At 38.4% G+C, this 18,668-nt stretch overlaps 1 protein-coding gene across 1 annotated transcript in view; it reads right to left on the bottom strand.

Moving 5' to 3' along the window:
• OTOGL (otogelin like) overlaps positions 1-1,786 on the bottom strand; it is a 168,234-nt gene extending 166,448 nt beyond the window's left edge. Inside the window, exons 1-2 of the mRNA XM_056117469.1 lie at positions 1,708-1,786; positions 612-651 (exon numbers count right to left, since the gene is read on the bottom strand). Of these exons, the coding sequence (XP_055973444.1) occupies positions 612-651; positions 1,708-1,786 (119 nt within the window). The remainder of the gene's footprint in view (positions 1-611; positions 652-1,707) is intronic.
• Positions 1,787-18,668: the final 16,882 nt, after the last annotated feature.

Here is an 18,668-nt window from a genome sequence, read left to right as displayed (position 1 = left end):
AACGGTATTTTACTCTTTGTTAAGAATACAAGATAGCTGGGAGCTGGAGCAATAGCACAGCGGGTATGGCATTTGCCTGCACACGGCTGACCCGGGTTCGAATCCCAGCATCACAGATGGTACCCTGAGCACCACCAGGAGTAATTCCTGAGTGCATGAACCAGGAGTAACCCCTGTGCATCGCTGGGTGTGACCCAAAAAGCAAAAACAAAACAAGACAAGAATGCAAGATAGGTATAATTAACAGTATATGTTAACAATAATAAGCTGGGATAGCCACCAAATATAATATCTATGTATCTTTAAAAGTAGAAATATTATCTCCTTGCTATCTATGGTCAATGTAGACCACCAAGAACTCCTCTTGTAACTAGAATGGAAAGACATAGATCTGCTTTACTATAAAGTAATAAAGTTTTGTAAAATGATACAGTGCCATCTCCCCCTATAATATATAATTTTTGGAAATGTTGCTTAAAATTATGCATCATGACCTTATTTTGTGAAAATTTCTTTTTTTTTTCAGAATCAGATACAATTAATTATCTGCTGAATTTTCTTACGCCCATTAGCATTGTGTTTATAAAACATAAAGGAAAAGAAATACTCACTGTGATGTTCTCATCAAGATGGATGACCTGCAAATATATCCTGTCAGAGATAAACATATATTTAAAACAAAATAAATTCATTCAAATATCTTTGTCACATATTCTGATTATTAAAGGGATATTTTTAACCTCAATTCTAAAACTGGACTGTGTTTTCTGATTGTTATTCTGCACTTTCTAAGAATTTGGAGCAGCAAATTACCTTTGAGATAACTGAGTGACTCATAACTGAGAAACAAGATAGAATGTACTCAGTTTTACATAAAGACATGACATATTGGAACCAGGATTATTCTTAGAGTTAGAAATTTCAATCATGGTATTAATCTTTAAATTAACCACCAATTACAAAATTACCACATTGCACAAATTCATCTCCAAGAAACCCTTCAGCTCTCAAAACTCTGTGACGTGTTTCAATTACTCCTAGAAGATAATATCTATGTCCACTTCAATGTTTTATATTCAATAATTTCTCCCCTTCCATAAATATTTCAAAACACACAGCTATTTTCAGCAATAAACAACTTAAAGTAACAAATATATTTGTGTCAATATTTTATTATTTATTAATTTATAACTATATTAATTTATAGCTATAATAAATAAAATTACTATAAATAATTTTAAATTTATTTATATTTCCAAACGTTATAGATATTATTGAAAAAGTATTTATCAGTCTATAACTTGATGGCATAAAAAAAGTTTAGCTAAAAAAAGTTTAACTATTCAATTTTTATTTTCGCAGATATTCATGTATTTAAATTAGGCAACATTTTTATCATCTTTTAGAAAAGAAAAAGTTATAATTGTTGTTTTTACCTATAAAACTATGTATCATAATAAATGATTTACTTTAAAATTTGAGTAAAAGATTCAAAAAATATATAAAAAGTTCAGAAGAGTTTTACATTATTATGAATTTTCACAATGATGATATAGGTGTCATTTTATATATTTATATGTATATATATATACATAGGCATTCCAGTACTTTCAAATTACCTTATGTACAAGGGGAAATGTTATTATCAGTTCCAAAAGAGATTATAATACAATAAAAGTAAAGTAAATTTTTAATTTAAGTTCTTACCTTGTAATAAAAACAGCAATGTAGGAAGCAAGAATATACTCCAAGGTATCATTAAATTGAGTTTTCTCACAATGTTCATTTCAGTGTAGCCTTTCTTCCTAAAATGTAACCAAATTGCTATTCTTTACTACCTAAGATGGCATCCTACAAGTAGAATCTATTTCTAGAGTGCTCAAATTCTTATAAATAAATAAAACTTTTCAATAAAGTTATTCAAAAAGGAATTCAAGGCCTTCTAACTACATACAGCATTTGGGACTTTAGCACTTGCAGGCAACCTTTTGGCTGAGTCTCATTAGTAATGCATGGCAGTTCTTACCTGAGCCTGTATTAGTTACATCCTGATTCCCTCTCCACCTCCGCTGCTCCCCCCTCACATGCGCTCGCGCATGTGTGTGTCACACACACACACACACATACACACACACACACTCCTCACTCCTGCATATCACACACCTTTTAGCCTGTGTTAGCAAACATCTGAAGGGGAAAGAAAAGGCTAAACTAGCAACAACAAAAACTGCTGTTACCTCTTGATAGCCTAAAAGATAATAACGTTCCAAAATGTGGATCTAGCCTCTGTATTTTATTCATAAAACAAATTTTTAAAAAAGTGAAATAAAAACCTCTCATTCCGAGAATGTCTTAAAGACATTTTTAGGAACTAAATCTAAAGTACAATTTGTGCATGTATTGTCAACTCAAGTCCAACTAAAGTATAGAGTAATATTTATTTATTTATTTGCTGCATTCATTTTATTAGCTGCATTCATTTTTGCATTCATTTTCATATTTATTTGCTGCATTCATTTTCCTGTTAAACATTCTGCAAGAAATGAAAATAATATTTAAATGACACTCTAATATTTGACTTTGAGAAGAAAACTGACAGTTCTGGACACCTCCCCTTCACACCTGTTTTTTCATCCCCCACGATAAGTACCCAATTAGAAAGGTAAAAGAAGGTAAAGGCCCTCCCGTTGATCGTCGATTTGCTCGAGCGGGCCCAGTAACGTCTCCATTGGAGACTTTGTTGTTACTGTGTCTGGCATATCGAATACTCTCGGTAGCTTGCCAGGCTCTCTGAGAGGGGCGGAGGAATCGAACTCGGGTCGGCCATGTTGGCCGCGTGCAAGGCAAATGCCTTACCCGCTGTGCTATCGCTCCATATGAGTCCAGGAGTTCTGGGCTGTAGTGCGCTATGCCGATCGGGTGTCCGCACTAAGTTCGGCATCAATATGGTGACCCTCCGGGAGCGGAGGACCACCAGGTTGCCTAAGGAGGGGTGAACCGGCCCAGGTCAGAAACGGAGCAGGTCAAAACCCAATTAGAAAACAAAGACGAATTTCTTATTCCAGATCTCTGAGCAAGACTTTTTAAATGTTTTTATTTATTTAATGTTTTAAATTTTATTTTCAAAGAATTGTTCATAGTAATCGATTACATTCAATATTTCAACACCAATTCCATCACCATTACACCTTTTCACCGCCATTATTTCAAATTTTCCCACCACTACCCAAGTCTGCCCTAAAGACAGATGCTAAATAATTTATTTTGTATTGCTTGTTATGAATAATTGCCATACCAGCCTGAACACACCAGATCTCACCTGAGCACTCTTCCTAGGAAACCAAGAAGTGGATAAGACAACTGCTGTGATATTTCATAATGAACTCCACAGAGATGACATCAGCCCCACAAATAAGTGAGATCCCAGCTAAGATATTAGATAGCATGCATTACCTACACTGTTATCATATCCATAAACAGATGGGAGCAAAGAATGATGAAGTGCATGAGATCTGTTATATGAGACAAAAGGCACAGCAGCTATCAGCATCTTATTATACTCAGATAGTAATTCTCTGAGGACTAGTAAGTCCTTCTGGTGAAATATCCTTGACATTCTGATAAATTTCTTGCCCATTACCTAATATAGAAACTGTTCTCTTTGCCTCAAATTTAATTATTATTAACATGACCTTAATGCCTTTCTGTTCTCAACAATATTGCTAATTCCATGAACCCAGAGAAGAAATTTACCTATAAATTCATATTTTGAGCTAGAAAACATACCTGACTTTCACTAAAGTCACATGTAGCTACATGTCTATGTATGCACTTACGTACTTCCATCCATACAAACATTTCAAATTTTTTTTATAAAAGGGGGGGGGCTGGAGCAATAGCACAGCGGGTAGGGCATCTGCCTTGCACACAGCAGACCTGGGTTCAATTCCCAGCATCTCATATTGTCCCCTGAGCACCGCCAGGGGTAATTCCTGAGTGCAGAGCCAGGAGTAACCCCTGTGCATCGCCAGGTGTGACCCAAAAAGCAAAAAAAAAATTGGGGGGGGGCGTATAGTGCCGCCAGCAGGTGAACCTGTACCTGCAGGATGAGTGCATCAGCATCCTGATGGTGCCTTCAGGCTTTCTGATACCTCAAAATTGCCGCTGTGCCTTTGGTCAGACCCCAACAACTTGGGACCAAGTTTACCAAGAAATTAAATGGCCAAAAGCTAGGTATGTGGGAGCCATACCCACAAACCACCTATGGCTCAACTATACAAGCCTATTTACTCAGAGACCCCTAAAGAAGTCTCGAAAGAGATCAAAAGCCGTAGTTAAACTCAGACCTGTGCATGGCTGAACAGACCGGGGAAAACTGGAGGGGGGGGCGGGTTGGCCTGTGCCTGCCTAAGCAGAGCCCCCAGCTGCCGCTTGCTTCCACAATCCAAAATTGCCACCATTCCCCAGCCTGACTCCACCGTTTCAGGATAGATCTCACCAAGATATAATCTGCTGAAAATTCTGGTATGCAGGTTTTGTGATTGAAAACTTCAGGCTTTCTCGAGTTGGGGTGGGCTACCTCTCCCCCTCTTGCCAGTACACTTGGAAGCATTGGCAGGCATCCCCAGTGAACCAACTCCAGCACTACCCTGTAAGCTCTACAACCCACCTTGCTTCAGAGACAGAGACAGGGTCTGGCTTCCACAATCCAAAATTGCCACCATACCCTCAGCCTGATCCCACTCTCAGGACGGACCTCACCAAGATATAATCTGCAAAAATTCTATAATGCAGAGCTTAGCGCACCAACAACCCTGGCCCAGAGACACAGCAGCAAGTCCCAGGAGACAACACAGTGCCAGAGATCTCTCAGGGTCCCATACTGGACCAATTTCACTGGGGCACTCCAGATGGAGCAGGTGCAGTCTCTCCGCCTAATCCAGATTGAATATCGGTGACCAAGAACTTCCACAAGCAAGTTCTAGGTATGTGGGTTCCAGGACTAAATCTCTAGGCCACATGGCACCAGAGGACCTGAGCTGTCCCTCCCCGGGTCCCTGCACAACCAGCAGACTGGCTGTCACGCCCACAGTTTGCCTCCTGGTGCCATTTTAGCGTACCAACAGCCCTGGCCCAGAGACTGCCAGCTGAATCCCAAAATGGATTAGTGCCATACAGAAATGTCTCTGGAATCCAACCATTTACAATCTAGTAATTTACATTTATAATCACAGCTGCGTGAGTTCTCATAATATTCAAAATGAGCAACGGAAAATAAATTATGTAGCGTCGGCCCCTGGTGGTAGGCTTGAATGGTGGTGGGAAAATTCGAGGAAAACATAATGTCCAAAATTAGAGCAAGAGTATTGGGACAATTGTCTGCCATAAAGGCAGGGTGAGGACTGGGATGTAGTGTGGAGGGGGGATACTGGGGACATTGGTGGTGGAAAATGTGCACTGGTGGAGGGATGGGTGCTCCATCATTATATGGCTGAGTCTCAAACATGAAAGCTTTGTAACTCTATCTCAAGGTGATACAATAAGATTTTTAAAAAGTAATGTGGAGTTCATGCCCAATTCAAACAGCTTAATCAATGGCTGAACAAATAGAAGTACTCCTACATTATTAAAAAGAAATAGTTTGTGTTATAATGTGCTATATATTATTAAAAAAGAAATATTTGTGAAGTTTAAGGTGATTATTTTTTAACCAACCATTACCTTTAGAGTGATTACATAATAATCATTCTTAATTTTACAGTAAATTCATATATTTCTATATAAATAAGGTTAGTATTGTTATCTCATAAATATTGTTCTTAAAAATGTAACAATCACTTGGCTACAATAAAAACTATAAAATCTTTGAAATACTTAAGAAGATAAAAATACAAAATAAATTAAAAAGTCAAGCTTGAAATTTGTTTAGAAAGCAGTTCTTTTCACCAAAAGGAAAAATCATTTTAAGGTCAAGAATAATATTTTGGTACTGTGTGACTGAAATATAATCATGAATAGCTTTTTAAGAGTCTATCTCACAGTGATTTAATAAAAAAAATTAAAAAGAAAGAATAACATTTTGTGTCTGGAGAAACAGTACAGTGGGTAAAGCTCTTACTTTGCATGCAGCTGACCTGAGTTTTATTTCTTCACCAAACCCTTATGAGTAATCTCTGAGCACAGACAGTGTGTCTATGAACAAAAAAATAAATAAACAAATCCCCCAAAATTTTATTTAAGCTGAATGCCTATTGATTCTTTCTGGAAAGGATAAAAATTCACATAGCCAGTAAACATTACTAAGAATCTTCATAAGTTTTCCATCTAAGCCAACCTAGAATATAAAAAAACCTGTGAGTAATTTTGTAGGAGTATATTTTTAACTAACAGCCACTTGAGTTTTTTCCTTGAACTTAATATTTTTTCACAATCTACTACTTATGTATGGAAAAAATCCCAAATGGAAAATGGTTAAATTTTATAGTTAAAAAAATTAACACCTTAATAATGTTCATAATTATTTCTAAATACTAGTATAACTAGAAAGTGTTAATAAAGAGTAATGCAAAACCATGTGAAAAGTATTTCTAATAAAAGTGTAGCTATCTTAGGTACTTAATTTCAATGAATACTCAACTCTCTGTATCTGATATAATAGCAGTATCTTGGAACTTTTGATTCTAAAGTATCACAACCATTTTCATAGAATAAAGTTCAACATTCTAAGGTAATATTATTGGACAATATTTACTACAGTTTTTCTGTTTTCAACTACACACATTTAAATCAATAGATTGTTGTATCTGTAAAAGAAAATAGAAGAAAATATGAAAATAGAAGAAATTATAATAAGAGTTCTCAGGGCAATCATTCTGTTCTGTAACCATCCATAAAGTTAGAATGCATGTACTTTTTAAATTTTTGTCAATCCTATTGTTCACATGGGAGTTTAGTAAAGGGGAATGAACAATGACATAGAAAATCAAAACAGAATTCTTTTCTGGCAACTGCAGTAAAAACTCATTATAAAAACTGGCAGATTTTATGAAAATAGGCAAAAGAGACTTTACTGAATGGCTACAGTTGAACAGAGCCCTGATAAAAAATTATTCCCAGATTCATGAAAGAGGAATTTGTAAATGTTGCTACATTGTAGTTATTGCTGTCAAAGTTTAAATACCCTTTTTTATTTCATTCCTCTCTGACAAAGGAACTTGAAATGAGTCAGCTACCGTCTGTGAACAGATATTAAGTTCATACGAAGTTTAAGGCTACTACATAATGCATGAAATAAATAGTTCCTTTTTTGCCCCAAGAGAACTTCACATTTTCCCACATGGAATATGATCTTTAGAAAGTTGACACCTGGCAGCCTATTGACCTTCACACATCTTATTAAAAACTAGCAAAATTGTGAAAATGTTGGCCTCAAAGTTTGTGTGTTGATAATAAAAAGGTGGTTATTTTTAATGAGATTCATCATCTTAAAGAATTTAATATTCTTAGTGATATATAACAATCATTTTTGTTAATTGAAAACAAATCTAAAACAGATAACATTTGCCCCCCATCATATCACTTTCTGGTGGTGAAACAATTATTCCTTATTTGCTTTACTAAACCTAAAACATTTCAGGTACACTGAACAAACAAAAGAAATCACATATCTTTGAGATGATTTTAATCACTTACCCTACATAAGACTATTGTTTTGCATATTCTATTTATGCTTTCAGGGAGTATGTTGCTTGGTAATTCTGAAATGTTTCATATAATTTAATTTAACTTAAAAAATGGCATCTTAGGGGCTGGAGCAATAGCACAGCAGGTAGTGCATGTGCCTTGCACGTTGCCGACCTGGGTTCGTTCCCTGGCATCCCATATGGTCCCCCAAGCACCGCCAGGAGTAATTCCTGAATGCATGAGCCAAGAGTAACCCCTGTTCTTCGCCAGGTGTGACCCACACAAAAAAGAAAAAAAATGGCATCCTAGCTATTCTGAATAAATGCATGATTATTTGTCATAAGTCATATTTCATGTGACAATTTGTAATTTGTCATAAATCAAGTTATGATTTAATTTCAGAACTCAAACCCAGAATCTAATGATGTATGTTTTATAAGGGCATATACTTTTCAAGTGACTTTAAAGGATATATCTAACTGTTATCTTCAAAGAGGTAGTATTCCCTTAAAGTATTCTCTTGTCAACACTTTAGTATCAAGTGCAAGACCAATATTTTCTGCAGTTCTTTTCATTCTATATTTTATAACACTGCATATTAAAGCTATGTAAATCCAGGCATAATTCACTAATGTAGAACGTGAAAATGAGTTTATTTGGTTTTTCATGTTTTCAATTCCATTTCATAGCTTCAATCACATTAGATGCTATTCTTTTAGAATTGCTGAGGGCTAATCTCAGTTGAATTTCTCAAGTGAGGAGTTCTAATCCTGATGATATGCTTGCTTCTCACAATGAGATTACATTATCTAAAAATATTGAAATAATTTTGAATGTTAGGTCCATCTAGGCATTGAATTTTCTAGGAAAATTTCTTAACTCCAGGACTGAAGTTAAGTCCCAAAAGATATATTTTAAATCTCCACCAATTCCTAAAGAAAAATTCATGACAGCTTATCATCTTGAGAGTTATGTGACAATAGAGAAAAATTCATATCCCAAATTTAAAGTGGTAGAATGCTGAATCTAGTTTCTGCTTTGTCTCTGTTATCTGTTGCTGTCCTTGGCATCCCTTGGAACTCACCCTACTATTTCAAAGAATTTCTTTTAGCCAGCATTTCCAAATATTGTTTAGATGACAACTATTTAGATCATTTAATCTTCCATATTGCCAAAATAGAGCCACCAATTATCAAAAGTTGTATGTTCTTCTTTGGAAGGCCACTACTTTACATGTTTGTAATTTACTTTCTCAGATGAACTCCAAGTTCATGATGAAGACTCATTCTGTGATTCCTGGGAAATTTTTATCTAATAGAACTCTTATTTTAATCCATTATTCAAAGCAAAACCTTCTAAATGCATAAATAACAAGCATCTCAAAATATCTCTTTCTTGATTCAAATTATTTAAAAATATAAAGAAAATATGTCAAATATCTGAACAGCATAGTTGATAACTTAGGATAGCTCCACAGTTCCAACCCAGATAACTGACAAGCTGATTGATGACAATAGTTAGTGCAAACACTCAAGTGTCAAATATCAGCTTCCCTTCCTCCCTTCCTCAACTGGTAAGGCTGATATAGTCAAAGTGCCTGTGGAGACACAGCATCATTGTGGTTTTTAGAAGAACAGAAATCAGTATGAAAACACAACTTGGACAAAACTAAGGCTTTCATTGTGATGTGAGAGTCACAGAAAGGGCGGATCAGCTACAAAAAGAAAAAAAAAGTTTGCTCCTTATCTTAAACATGCTCTCTTCTCTAAGTCCCAGTTTGAATTAAAATCTTACTAAATTACATGCAAAGTTGTTATCATTTTCACCCCAAAGCTACAATGATAACACACTAGTCCCCTTGGAAGCTTTTCTCCAGCCTTCTCTTCTATCAATATAAGTTTATCAACTTTACCTTAAAGTGCAGAAGTGGTTCTCAAACTTCAGTATATGCAATAATTGCCTAAGGGAGCATACTAGGACCATGGATTCACAAAACCATCTCTGATAAATTTTCTTGCTTTTTTATAACTGTGAGTCTAAAGGGATTATTCATCTGCATTATAATAGAGAATCTAGCTTTGGGAAATTATATACCAAGCAAATTCATTCTAGTAAGAAAAAGAAACTCAAGCAAATTACAAATATGGGAACATGGAGCCACTCCATGTTGTTAGGAGTGAGAAAAGCAAGGGCTAGAAAAATTCAGATTGAAATTCAGTTTCACTAACACTTTTGAACATTTCCTTGTTCAGTAATGTGAAATTGGTGTCATTTAATTTCTGCACTTCCTATGTAGATAAAAGCTTTCCAGGAGCCACATAGCCTCTGTATTAATAGTACATCTTTATGACAATGTAATATGCACTTTCCCCTCTCAGATACCCATGATGTAATTCTCAGAATCTGTAAAATTTTCTTACATGACAAGAGGAAATTTACCAATGTATTAAAGATTCCCTTAATTATTTGTCAGCTTGAACGCAATCAAAAGCGTCCATTGAAGAGAATGAGAAAATGAGAGGATCAGAGTGAAAGAGATTTGAAAATAAAACAACTACAAACAAGGAATGCAGGGACCTTTAGAGGTTAGGAAAGCAATGGAAACTATTCAGAAAGCATTCTCCTTAAGAAACTCCCAAAGGATGGGGGCTGGAGCCATAGCACAGTGGGTAGGGTGTTTGCATTGCATGCGGTCAACCCAGGTTTGATCCTCGGCATCCCATATAGTCCCCCAAGAACCGCCAGGAGTAATTCCTGAGTGCTACAGCCAGGAGTGACCCCTGAGTGTTGCTGGGTGTGACAAAGAAAGAAAGAAAGGAAGGAAGGAAGGAAGGAAGGAAGGAAGGAAGGAAGGAAGGAAGGAAGGAAGGAAGGAAGGAAGGAAGGAATTGGAGATAGATGCTAATTCTTCAGTCATGTTCAAGCTGTTAACTAAAGAAAGGTATCCACGCTCCCAATTAAAAAAAAAAACAGAAGTGGAAAATGAAGCAGATGTTCACAGGAAGCAAAGAAGCAAATGATAGAGAAAATGTTGCACCACATTCTTGTTTCCATGGCTACATCTATCCAGCTACTTTCTTTTCTACATGGATTAGTTGGTTGGAAATTTTTCTTTAAATGCAATGATCTATGTTTGAGATATAGAAACTGGAGTAAAGGGAGGGAGACTATGAAGGTTGATTTTGTGTCAAGTTAACAGGGTAATTGGATACCCTAATATCTGCTTAAATATTGTTCTTAGGGCTGGAGAGATAATACAGAGGCTCAGGTGATCAGCTTGCATGTAGCTGACACTGATTACATCCCCATCACAACATAGGTTTCCTGAACTCCAGGGAGCCTGTATTTACAGGACCAGTACACCAGGGGTACATCTGTGTCAGGAGTGCACAGAGTCAGGAATAGCCCTTGAGAACTGTTGAACAGGGACCCCAAACAAATAAAAAATTGGTCTTAGTATGCTTAAGGGTGTTTCTGAATTAGATTAACGTTAGAATTGGTAGACTAATAAAATAGATTGTCCTCTGAGATGTAGGTGAACACCACTCCAATCACCATTGGCTAAATTGAACAAAAAGATATGTACGGACAAACTCACTGTCTCTTTCTGTCTTCAGTCTCATATTATTTTTTTTCTGACTTTTGGGCTCAGACTCAGAAAAGAACTATACCATTGGCCCTAGGTCTCCAGCTTGATGACTGCAGATCACGTGACAATAGTGGGATTGGTAACTCCAAGATCCCCAAATCATCTTTATAGAACCAAAAAAAAAAAAAAGTTGGATATACATGTGTGTGTGTATGTGTGTGTGTATAGAGAGAGAATATATTAAATTTTCCCAGAAAATTCTCCTTGAAAGGTACTACTAGATAAGAAGAGTGATAAAAACTTTGCATTTGCTGGAAAAAGAATACAAAGGGTTAAAACATATGGTGTTATGCTAAGGTCTCAAGTCAAGGCTGCACTGTATGGCCCATCAAGCACTGTTGCTTGCCTGTAGTCCCAGAGATCTCTCAAGCACTGCTGTGGTGTTCCTGGTGATCCTTAACAGCAATGGATCCAACCAGCAACTTGAGAAAATTAATACTGGGTCCCCAAGCACAGTTTGAGGGACAGAAAAAAATGTTGTCAATTATGTTTCCACCCCTATCACCTAAGACCAATATAAACGAAGCATCACAAAATAGTCTCTGTATTATCCAGTCTTACTGAGTCCAACATATTCCTCTGCTATTTGAATAATATAATCCAGGAGAGGCCATAAATTGGATTTATCCAACAGTACTCCATGAATTGGAGAAGATTAGAACTTCCATGATAGAGGGAAAACTCCTGAGTAGATTTGATTATTCTCAATTCTTCATTTGCTTCTTGTTTGTGAATGTTGTGCCTTCTCTTATCTGTGTGCTTTTGTATTACCCTCTGCTGAAGTAGTAGACGAATTTCCCACCATATTGATATTTGTATAGGTCACATGACTTTCTCTGGTCAATGTAGTCATATCAAATATAATGCCAACAATAGACCTTTAAATGTACTTCATATTTTGAGGTTGTACTCTTGCACTTCTGCCATTTAGAAAAAAAATTGGGTTCTAATTAGACACTGGTCCAAGAGAATGAGGAAACATTGAAAGGAATCCCGTCTTACAACAGAGCCTCTAAGAATTAACTCACATGAGCTATGTGGAGTATGCGGATGTGGAGTATGTGGAGTGAATGTGAAGTATGAATTTGATATTTGGATTTGTTATATGCAATATTATTAAACTGGAAAAGTAACAAAGTTCAGGGCCTTAGCAGAAAAAATAGTGAGGAGTGGTACAATGGCCTTGCCTTGACTCGTGCTAGAAAGGTAGTTCCTCATCAGATCTGAAGAAAAGCATCTGGTGCCTCTTTCCTCATAGGTTATTCCCAAGTACTGCTACTTCTGGAAAACAGATGGAAGAAGGCACAAAACTGTGACATTTTAGAACAGAGGGGAGCAAATACTCCTTTCCAATAGCTCAAAGCTAATTATTTCTCAGTCTCCAGTATAAATTTAAACACCAACCCGATGTGTTACCTTCTTCCAGTGTCAAGGTGTTCAGCCTGCTCTGTGTTGTATCATTGATGTGGGCATCATTCCTTTTAGCAGAGTCTTAAATATTCTTGCCTTTATGGATTTGTCTCACTTGCTCTAGGTTTTTTGAGGACATAGAAAATCTCTTAATTTCATACTTATTTTGGCTTCTCAAAATATATGTTAGCTGAATAAACTAATTTATGTGCCTGATATAAGATTCTCAGGGAAGTAGCCTTATTTGATTTTTTGGAGCAGGCTTGTGGCTCTCCCAGTGGTACTCAAGAGTTATTCCCAACTCTGTTTTTGAAGGTTACTCCCAGCAATGCCCATAAGCCAGGCAAACACCATAACCCCTGTACTCTTGGGCCTGGAATTTTAGTTTTAAAAGTCTCTTCTTATTTAGTATTTAAATTCCCAGTTTCACTCAGTAGACCAAGCTATCCAAATGGAAAAAGTCAATTATTGCCCTACATAGGTCAAGATGAAATAGTTGAGCTTTCAAAGCTAATGAGCCAATGGGCGAAAGAAGTCTGGCTGTTGGTCATTGATAAGTGTCTCTTTGCTGTGAGTTCAGACTGCAATTTAGATAGTTTGAGGAAGGATAACAACACAACCTATTGTTAGATAGATCACATCACGTGTCTTCATAGAGAAAAGTAGAATATTAAGTTCTCTTCACTACCTTTCCCCATGTCCCTAGAGTCACATTTATTTGTGGGACGATGCAACTAAAGCAGAGTAGTACTTCACTTCTCAGAAAATTGCAGTCCTGTTTTCAGCTACTATTTGGCACTGATTACTTAACTTCTATTAAGTAATTACTTAATTTCTGTTACTATTTATCTCTTGTGTATACATATATATCATTTTTTACTAGATTAATACATGATTAGGAACTATGAGCTCAATTTAAATGTTTTTTATGTTCCCACAGGGTCTTAGAGAGTTAGTGATAGAAAAACACTCCATAACTTTTGTTCACAGTGACGGCAATAATGATGTTGATGATTTTCTGCTTCTGTTTATAGTGTGAGGGGTAGGATTAGAGGGAAGGGCAGCCTATGGTGAGAAACTATATTTTAAAAGATTGCAATCAGGGGCTGGAGCAATAGCACAACAGGTAGAGCACTTACCATGCATGCAGCCAACCCAGGTTCAATTCCCAGTATCCCATATGGTCCCCCCAAGCAGTGCCAGGAGTGATTTCTGAGTGCAGAAGCAGGAGTAACCCCTGAGCATAGCCGGGTGTGATCCAAAAGGAAAAAATTGCAATGGTTAATTATGCAAAAGTTTATATTAAATAGTATGAATTTGATCCTGGAGACAGTTAGGAACCATTAGAAGTTGAGAATCATTAGAACTTGCAAAACTTTGGTACTGACAATTCATTGCTTGTGTCCACTATTGTTCAGGTGCAACCATGCTGGAAGTCATCCGGGTCAGATCTGGTGGTGCTCAGGAGAGCGGTGTAGGGGCCAGGGATCAAAAGGGGAGCTCATACCTGCAAGGCATATGCTTCACACTTTTGCACTATCTACCTCCCCCTATAAGTAATTTTTAATGTAAGGTCTAGCCCACTTACAGTGGGAAAAACTCTAATAAGTATTTTTTGTCATTGTTTCTTTGTTTGGAGGTCACACTTGGTGATGATCAGTGATTATTCATTTTCTGCACTCAGGAATAACTGCTGAAATTTGGGAAGAATCATATGAGGTGACAAGGGTTGAACCCAGATCTGCAGTATACAAGGCAACCACCCTACCCCTTGTTGTATTTCTCTGGCCCTGGTAGGAATCAAAAGGCTAAGAAAGAAAAAACATGCAATTCATCTGTTAATTTGGAGTAATGAGCACTATAATGCTGGACAGATGAATTAAAAAAAATGAATATGATACACTCTCTCCTCAAAAATTACAACCCAGTGAAGTAAACACACTAAAAATAATTATAAAATGAATCATTCAATGTATTTGTGGTTGGTATTAATAAAGAAAGCAAAAGAGACCCCAAAAGGATCTTGTAAATTGAAGAAGGGGAGCAAGCAGTGAGAAAGGATGTATATAAGATTACTATTGATATATATATAAGATTACTATTGAACTCTGAACTAAAGTTAATTAGAAAGGATCAAGGTTGTTCCAAGCAGAAACAAAATCCTATCTGGATGCTTAAAGAAGAAAGGTTTTTTAGGCCTAGAGTGATAGTACAGCGGGCAGAATACTCGATTGGCAAGCAGCTGACCTCACTTTAATCCTTGGCATACTATTTGGTCCCCAAGTCTCACCAGGTGTGATCCAGATGTGAGTGCAGAACCAGAAGTTATCCATAAGCACCATGGGGTATGACCGAAATACACACACGCGTGCGCACAAGAGAGAGAGAGAGAGAGAGAGAGAGAGAGAGAGAGAGAGAGAGAGAGAGAGAAAGTTCTTGATAACTGATGAAATATAAAAAGCTTAGTGTGACTTAGTTTGGGCAGAATAAACTATAGAGATGGGAGCAGAGAGATAGTAGGTAGATAGAGTAGGTAAGATGGTTATCTTGCACTCAGTAATCCTGGATTCCACCCCAGCATCCAATATGATCCCCAAATCTGGCCAGGATGATTCCTTAGTGTAGAGCCAAGAGTAATCCTTATCATCAACAGGTGTGACCCCAAAACAAAACAAAACAAAACAAAATAATAACAACACTAGCTAGAAAAGGGTGCATGGCATGGATGTGGAGCCAATGAAATGATCAAATGCCTTGGGCCATTGTAATAATTTTTACTTTCATCTCAAGATTATAAACTAATAGATGTTTGGCACAAAAGAGTAAAATAAGCAGATTTTTGTGTATATGTATATTTATGTATATTATATGCATGCATATACACACATGCAAATGTATATTAATATGTGCATATTGCATAATTGTGTTTTATTTAACTATATGTATTTTTATTTGAGGGAAAACAAAGGCAAATGTAGAGAAAAAAGCCTTGGAATACCATTGTGAAGTGTGAAAAATGTGACACTAGGATGTGAAGGATGTGAGAAAAGAAACTGGTTCAAGAAACATTTTAAAACATATTAACAGAATGTTCTAGTTAATCAGACAAATGAGAGCAGGAAAAAGATGTAAAGGATGGTGTCATCTGGCATGATTTATTGGGTGGATAATAATTGGTTTACTGATAAAGGAAACACTAAAGAAAGAACTGGTTGGACATGAGACAATTGGTCTGAGTCGGTTTTCTTTTTTTTGTTGTTGTTTTGTGCTTGAATCTTTTTTTTTTTAATTTATTTATTTATTTATTGAATCACCATTGGAAAGTTTACAAAGCTTTCAGGTTTAGGTCTCAGTCATGCAAATATCAAGCACATTTCCCTTTACCAAAACTTATTTTTTACCATGAAGAATCCCAATAAAACCCCACCCCCCACCCCTCCCAGTCCCTGTGGGGCAGATGAATTCTAGTTAACACTCTATCTGCTTTGATTAGATTGTTTCAATAAAAGATTCACCACTATTATTTAGAGTTTACCCCCCCCCCAAATCAGACATGCTGACAAAGCATTGTGAAGTGATTTGCTTTCTACAGCTGGGTTCAAGAATTATATGTTGGTTTTGGATTTCTGCTATTTTACTTATTGACCCTGGAAGTATTTCTACTGAAAGTCAGATAGTTAAGAAATTGGTTTCTGTGCTCTGGAGTCGTGGCCGTGCTGGAGAGCCGCTAGTGGGGGGCAACTGGTGGCCTCGGTAGGGCGTGAAGGGCGGACCGAAACGCCCCCCTTCCCATGAGGTTTTAGTCGCCCCCAGTCCCCCGGCTCATACCTGCTGTCCACAAGGCTCCCATGCAGCCGCCATCTTTGTTTCCAGAGAGGAGAAGGCGACTGGGGCAACACCCTTTCCCCTCCGGACAGACCTGATGGCCTGGATTAACGTATAGTCCCTTCACTTTTCTGCTCCAAGCTGCCGGGTTCTGCATTAAGTCCTTGTGCTTCTGGGGCCATGGCCGTGCTGGAGAGCCGCTCGCGGGGGGCAACTGGTGACCTCGGTAGGGCGTGAAGGACGGACCGGAACATCCCCCTTCCCATGAGGTTTTAGTCGGCCCCACATCCCCGGCTCATACCTGCTGTCCACAAGGCTCCCATGCGGCCGCCATCTTTCTTTCCAGAGAGGAGAAGGCGACTGGGGCAACACCCTTTCCCCTCCGGACAGACATGATGGCCTGGATTAACGCATAGTCCTTTCACTTTTCTGCTCCAAGCTGCCGGGTTCTGCATTAAGTCCTTGTGCTTCTGGGGCCGTGGCCGTGCTGGAGAGCCGCTCATGGGGGGCAACTGGTGACCTCGGTAGGGCGTGAAGGATGGACCGGAACGCCCCCCTTCCCATGAGGTTTTAGTCGCCCCCACACCCCCAGCTCATACCTGCTGTCCACAAGGCTCCCATGTGGCCGCCATCTTTCTTTCCAGAGGGAGGAGGGCGGAAGGGACCAACACCCTTTCCCCTCCGGGCAGACATGATGGCCTGGATTAACGCATAGTCCTTTCACTTTTCTGCTCCAAGCTGCTGGGTTCTGCATTAAGTCCTTGTGCTTCTGGGGCCGTGGCCGTGCTGGAGAGCCACTCGTGGGGGGCAACTGGTGACCTCGGTAGGGCGTGAAGGACAGACTGGAACGTCCCCCTTCCCATGAGGTTTTAGTCGCCCCCAGTCCCCCGGCTCATACCTGCTGTCCAGAAGGCTCCCATGCGGCCGCCATCTTTCTTTTCAGAGAGGAGAAGGCGACTGGGGCAACACCCTTTCCCCTCCGGACAGACCTGATGGCCTGGATTAACGCATAGTCCGTTGACTTTTCTGCTCCAAGCTGCCGGGTTCTGCATTAAGTCCTTGTGCTTCTGGGGCCGTGGCCGTGCTGGAGAGCTGCTCGTGGGGGGCAACTGGTGACCTCGGTAGGGCGTGAAGGACGGACCGGAACGCCCCCCTTCCCATGAGGTTTTAGTCGCCCCCACTCCCCTGAGTCGGTTTTCTTTTCCTTCCTTCCTTCCTTCCTTCCTTCCTTCCTTCCTTCCTTCCTTCCTTTCTTCTTTTCTTCCTTCCTTCCTTCCTTTCTTCTTTTCTTCCTTCCTTCCTTCCTTCCTTCCTTTTTTCCTTCCTTCCTTCCTTCCTTCCTTCCTTCCTTCTTTCCTTTCTTCCTCCTTCCTTCCTTCCTTCCTTCCTTCCTTCCTTCCTTCCTTCTTCCCACCTTTTTTCTTTCCTGTTTTCTTTTTTTGAAGGGGCTTTTTTTGTATTTGTTTGGGGCACTCATCTGATAGTGTTCAGGGCTTACTTTGACTCTGCACTGAGAGATCACTTTCGGCACCTCAAACAGATCATATAGGGTGCAGGGATCCAATCTGGGTCATTCACATGGAAGGCAAGGGCCTTATCTGCTGTACTATTGCTCTGGCCCCTCTTGTTTATTTAGAGGGATACAGGTGCTTATCTAAAATCAATAGCAGGGGTAGTGTGTAAAGCATATGGCTGATTATGATTGGATCCCTGCAAAACATATGGTCCCCTTAGTACCACCTAGAGTAATCCCTAAGCAAGAAATAGGAGTAAACCTAGAGCATTTCCGGGTGTGTCCTCCCACTAAAAAAATTTTAAAAAGAACAACCCAAAATCAGGCAGTTAGGAAATTCACAAAATTGATGATAAAATCTCAGATATAAGAGTTTTCTCAAAAGAGAACCATTTTGAAGAGTAAGAGGTTTTTGTCAAGGAGCTTAAAACCCCTTGCTATAAATGGTGAGAGTTGTTAAGCATATGATAGGAAGGAGACCAATGCTTTAAATATACTGCTGTTTTTCCAAGTCAGGATGACCTATGCCTCTGCCTTGTATAATATGAGAATATTCTTATTATGTCTGCTAAGGTAGAAAGAAGAAAA

Source organism: Sorex fumeus, unplaced genomic scaffold (genome assembly GCF_029834395.1).
Source record: "Sorex fumeus unplaced genomic scaffold, SorFum_2.1 ptg000003l, whole genome shotgun sequence".
Lineage (NCBI taxonomy): Eukaryota > Metazoa > Chordata > Mammalia > Eulipotyphla > Soricidae > Sorex > Sorex fumeus.
Note: the sequence above shows the minus strand (reverse complement) of the source record. Positions and strands in the feature narration are given on the sequence as shown.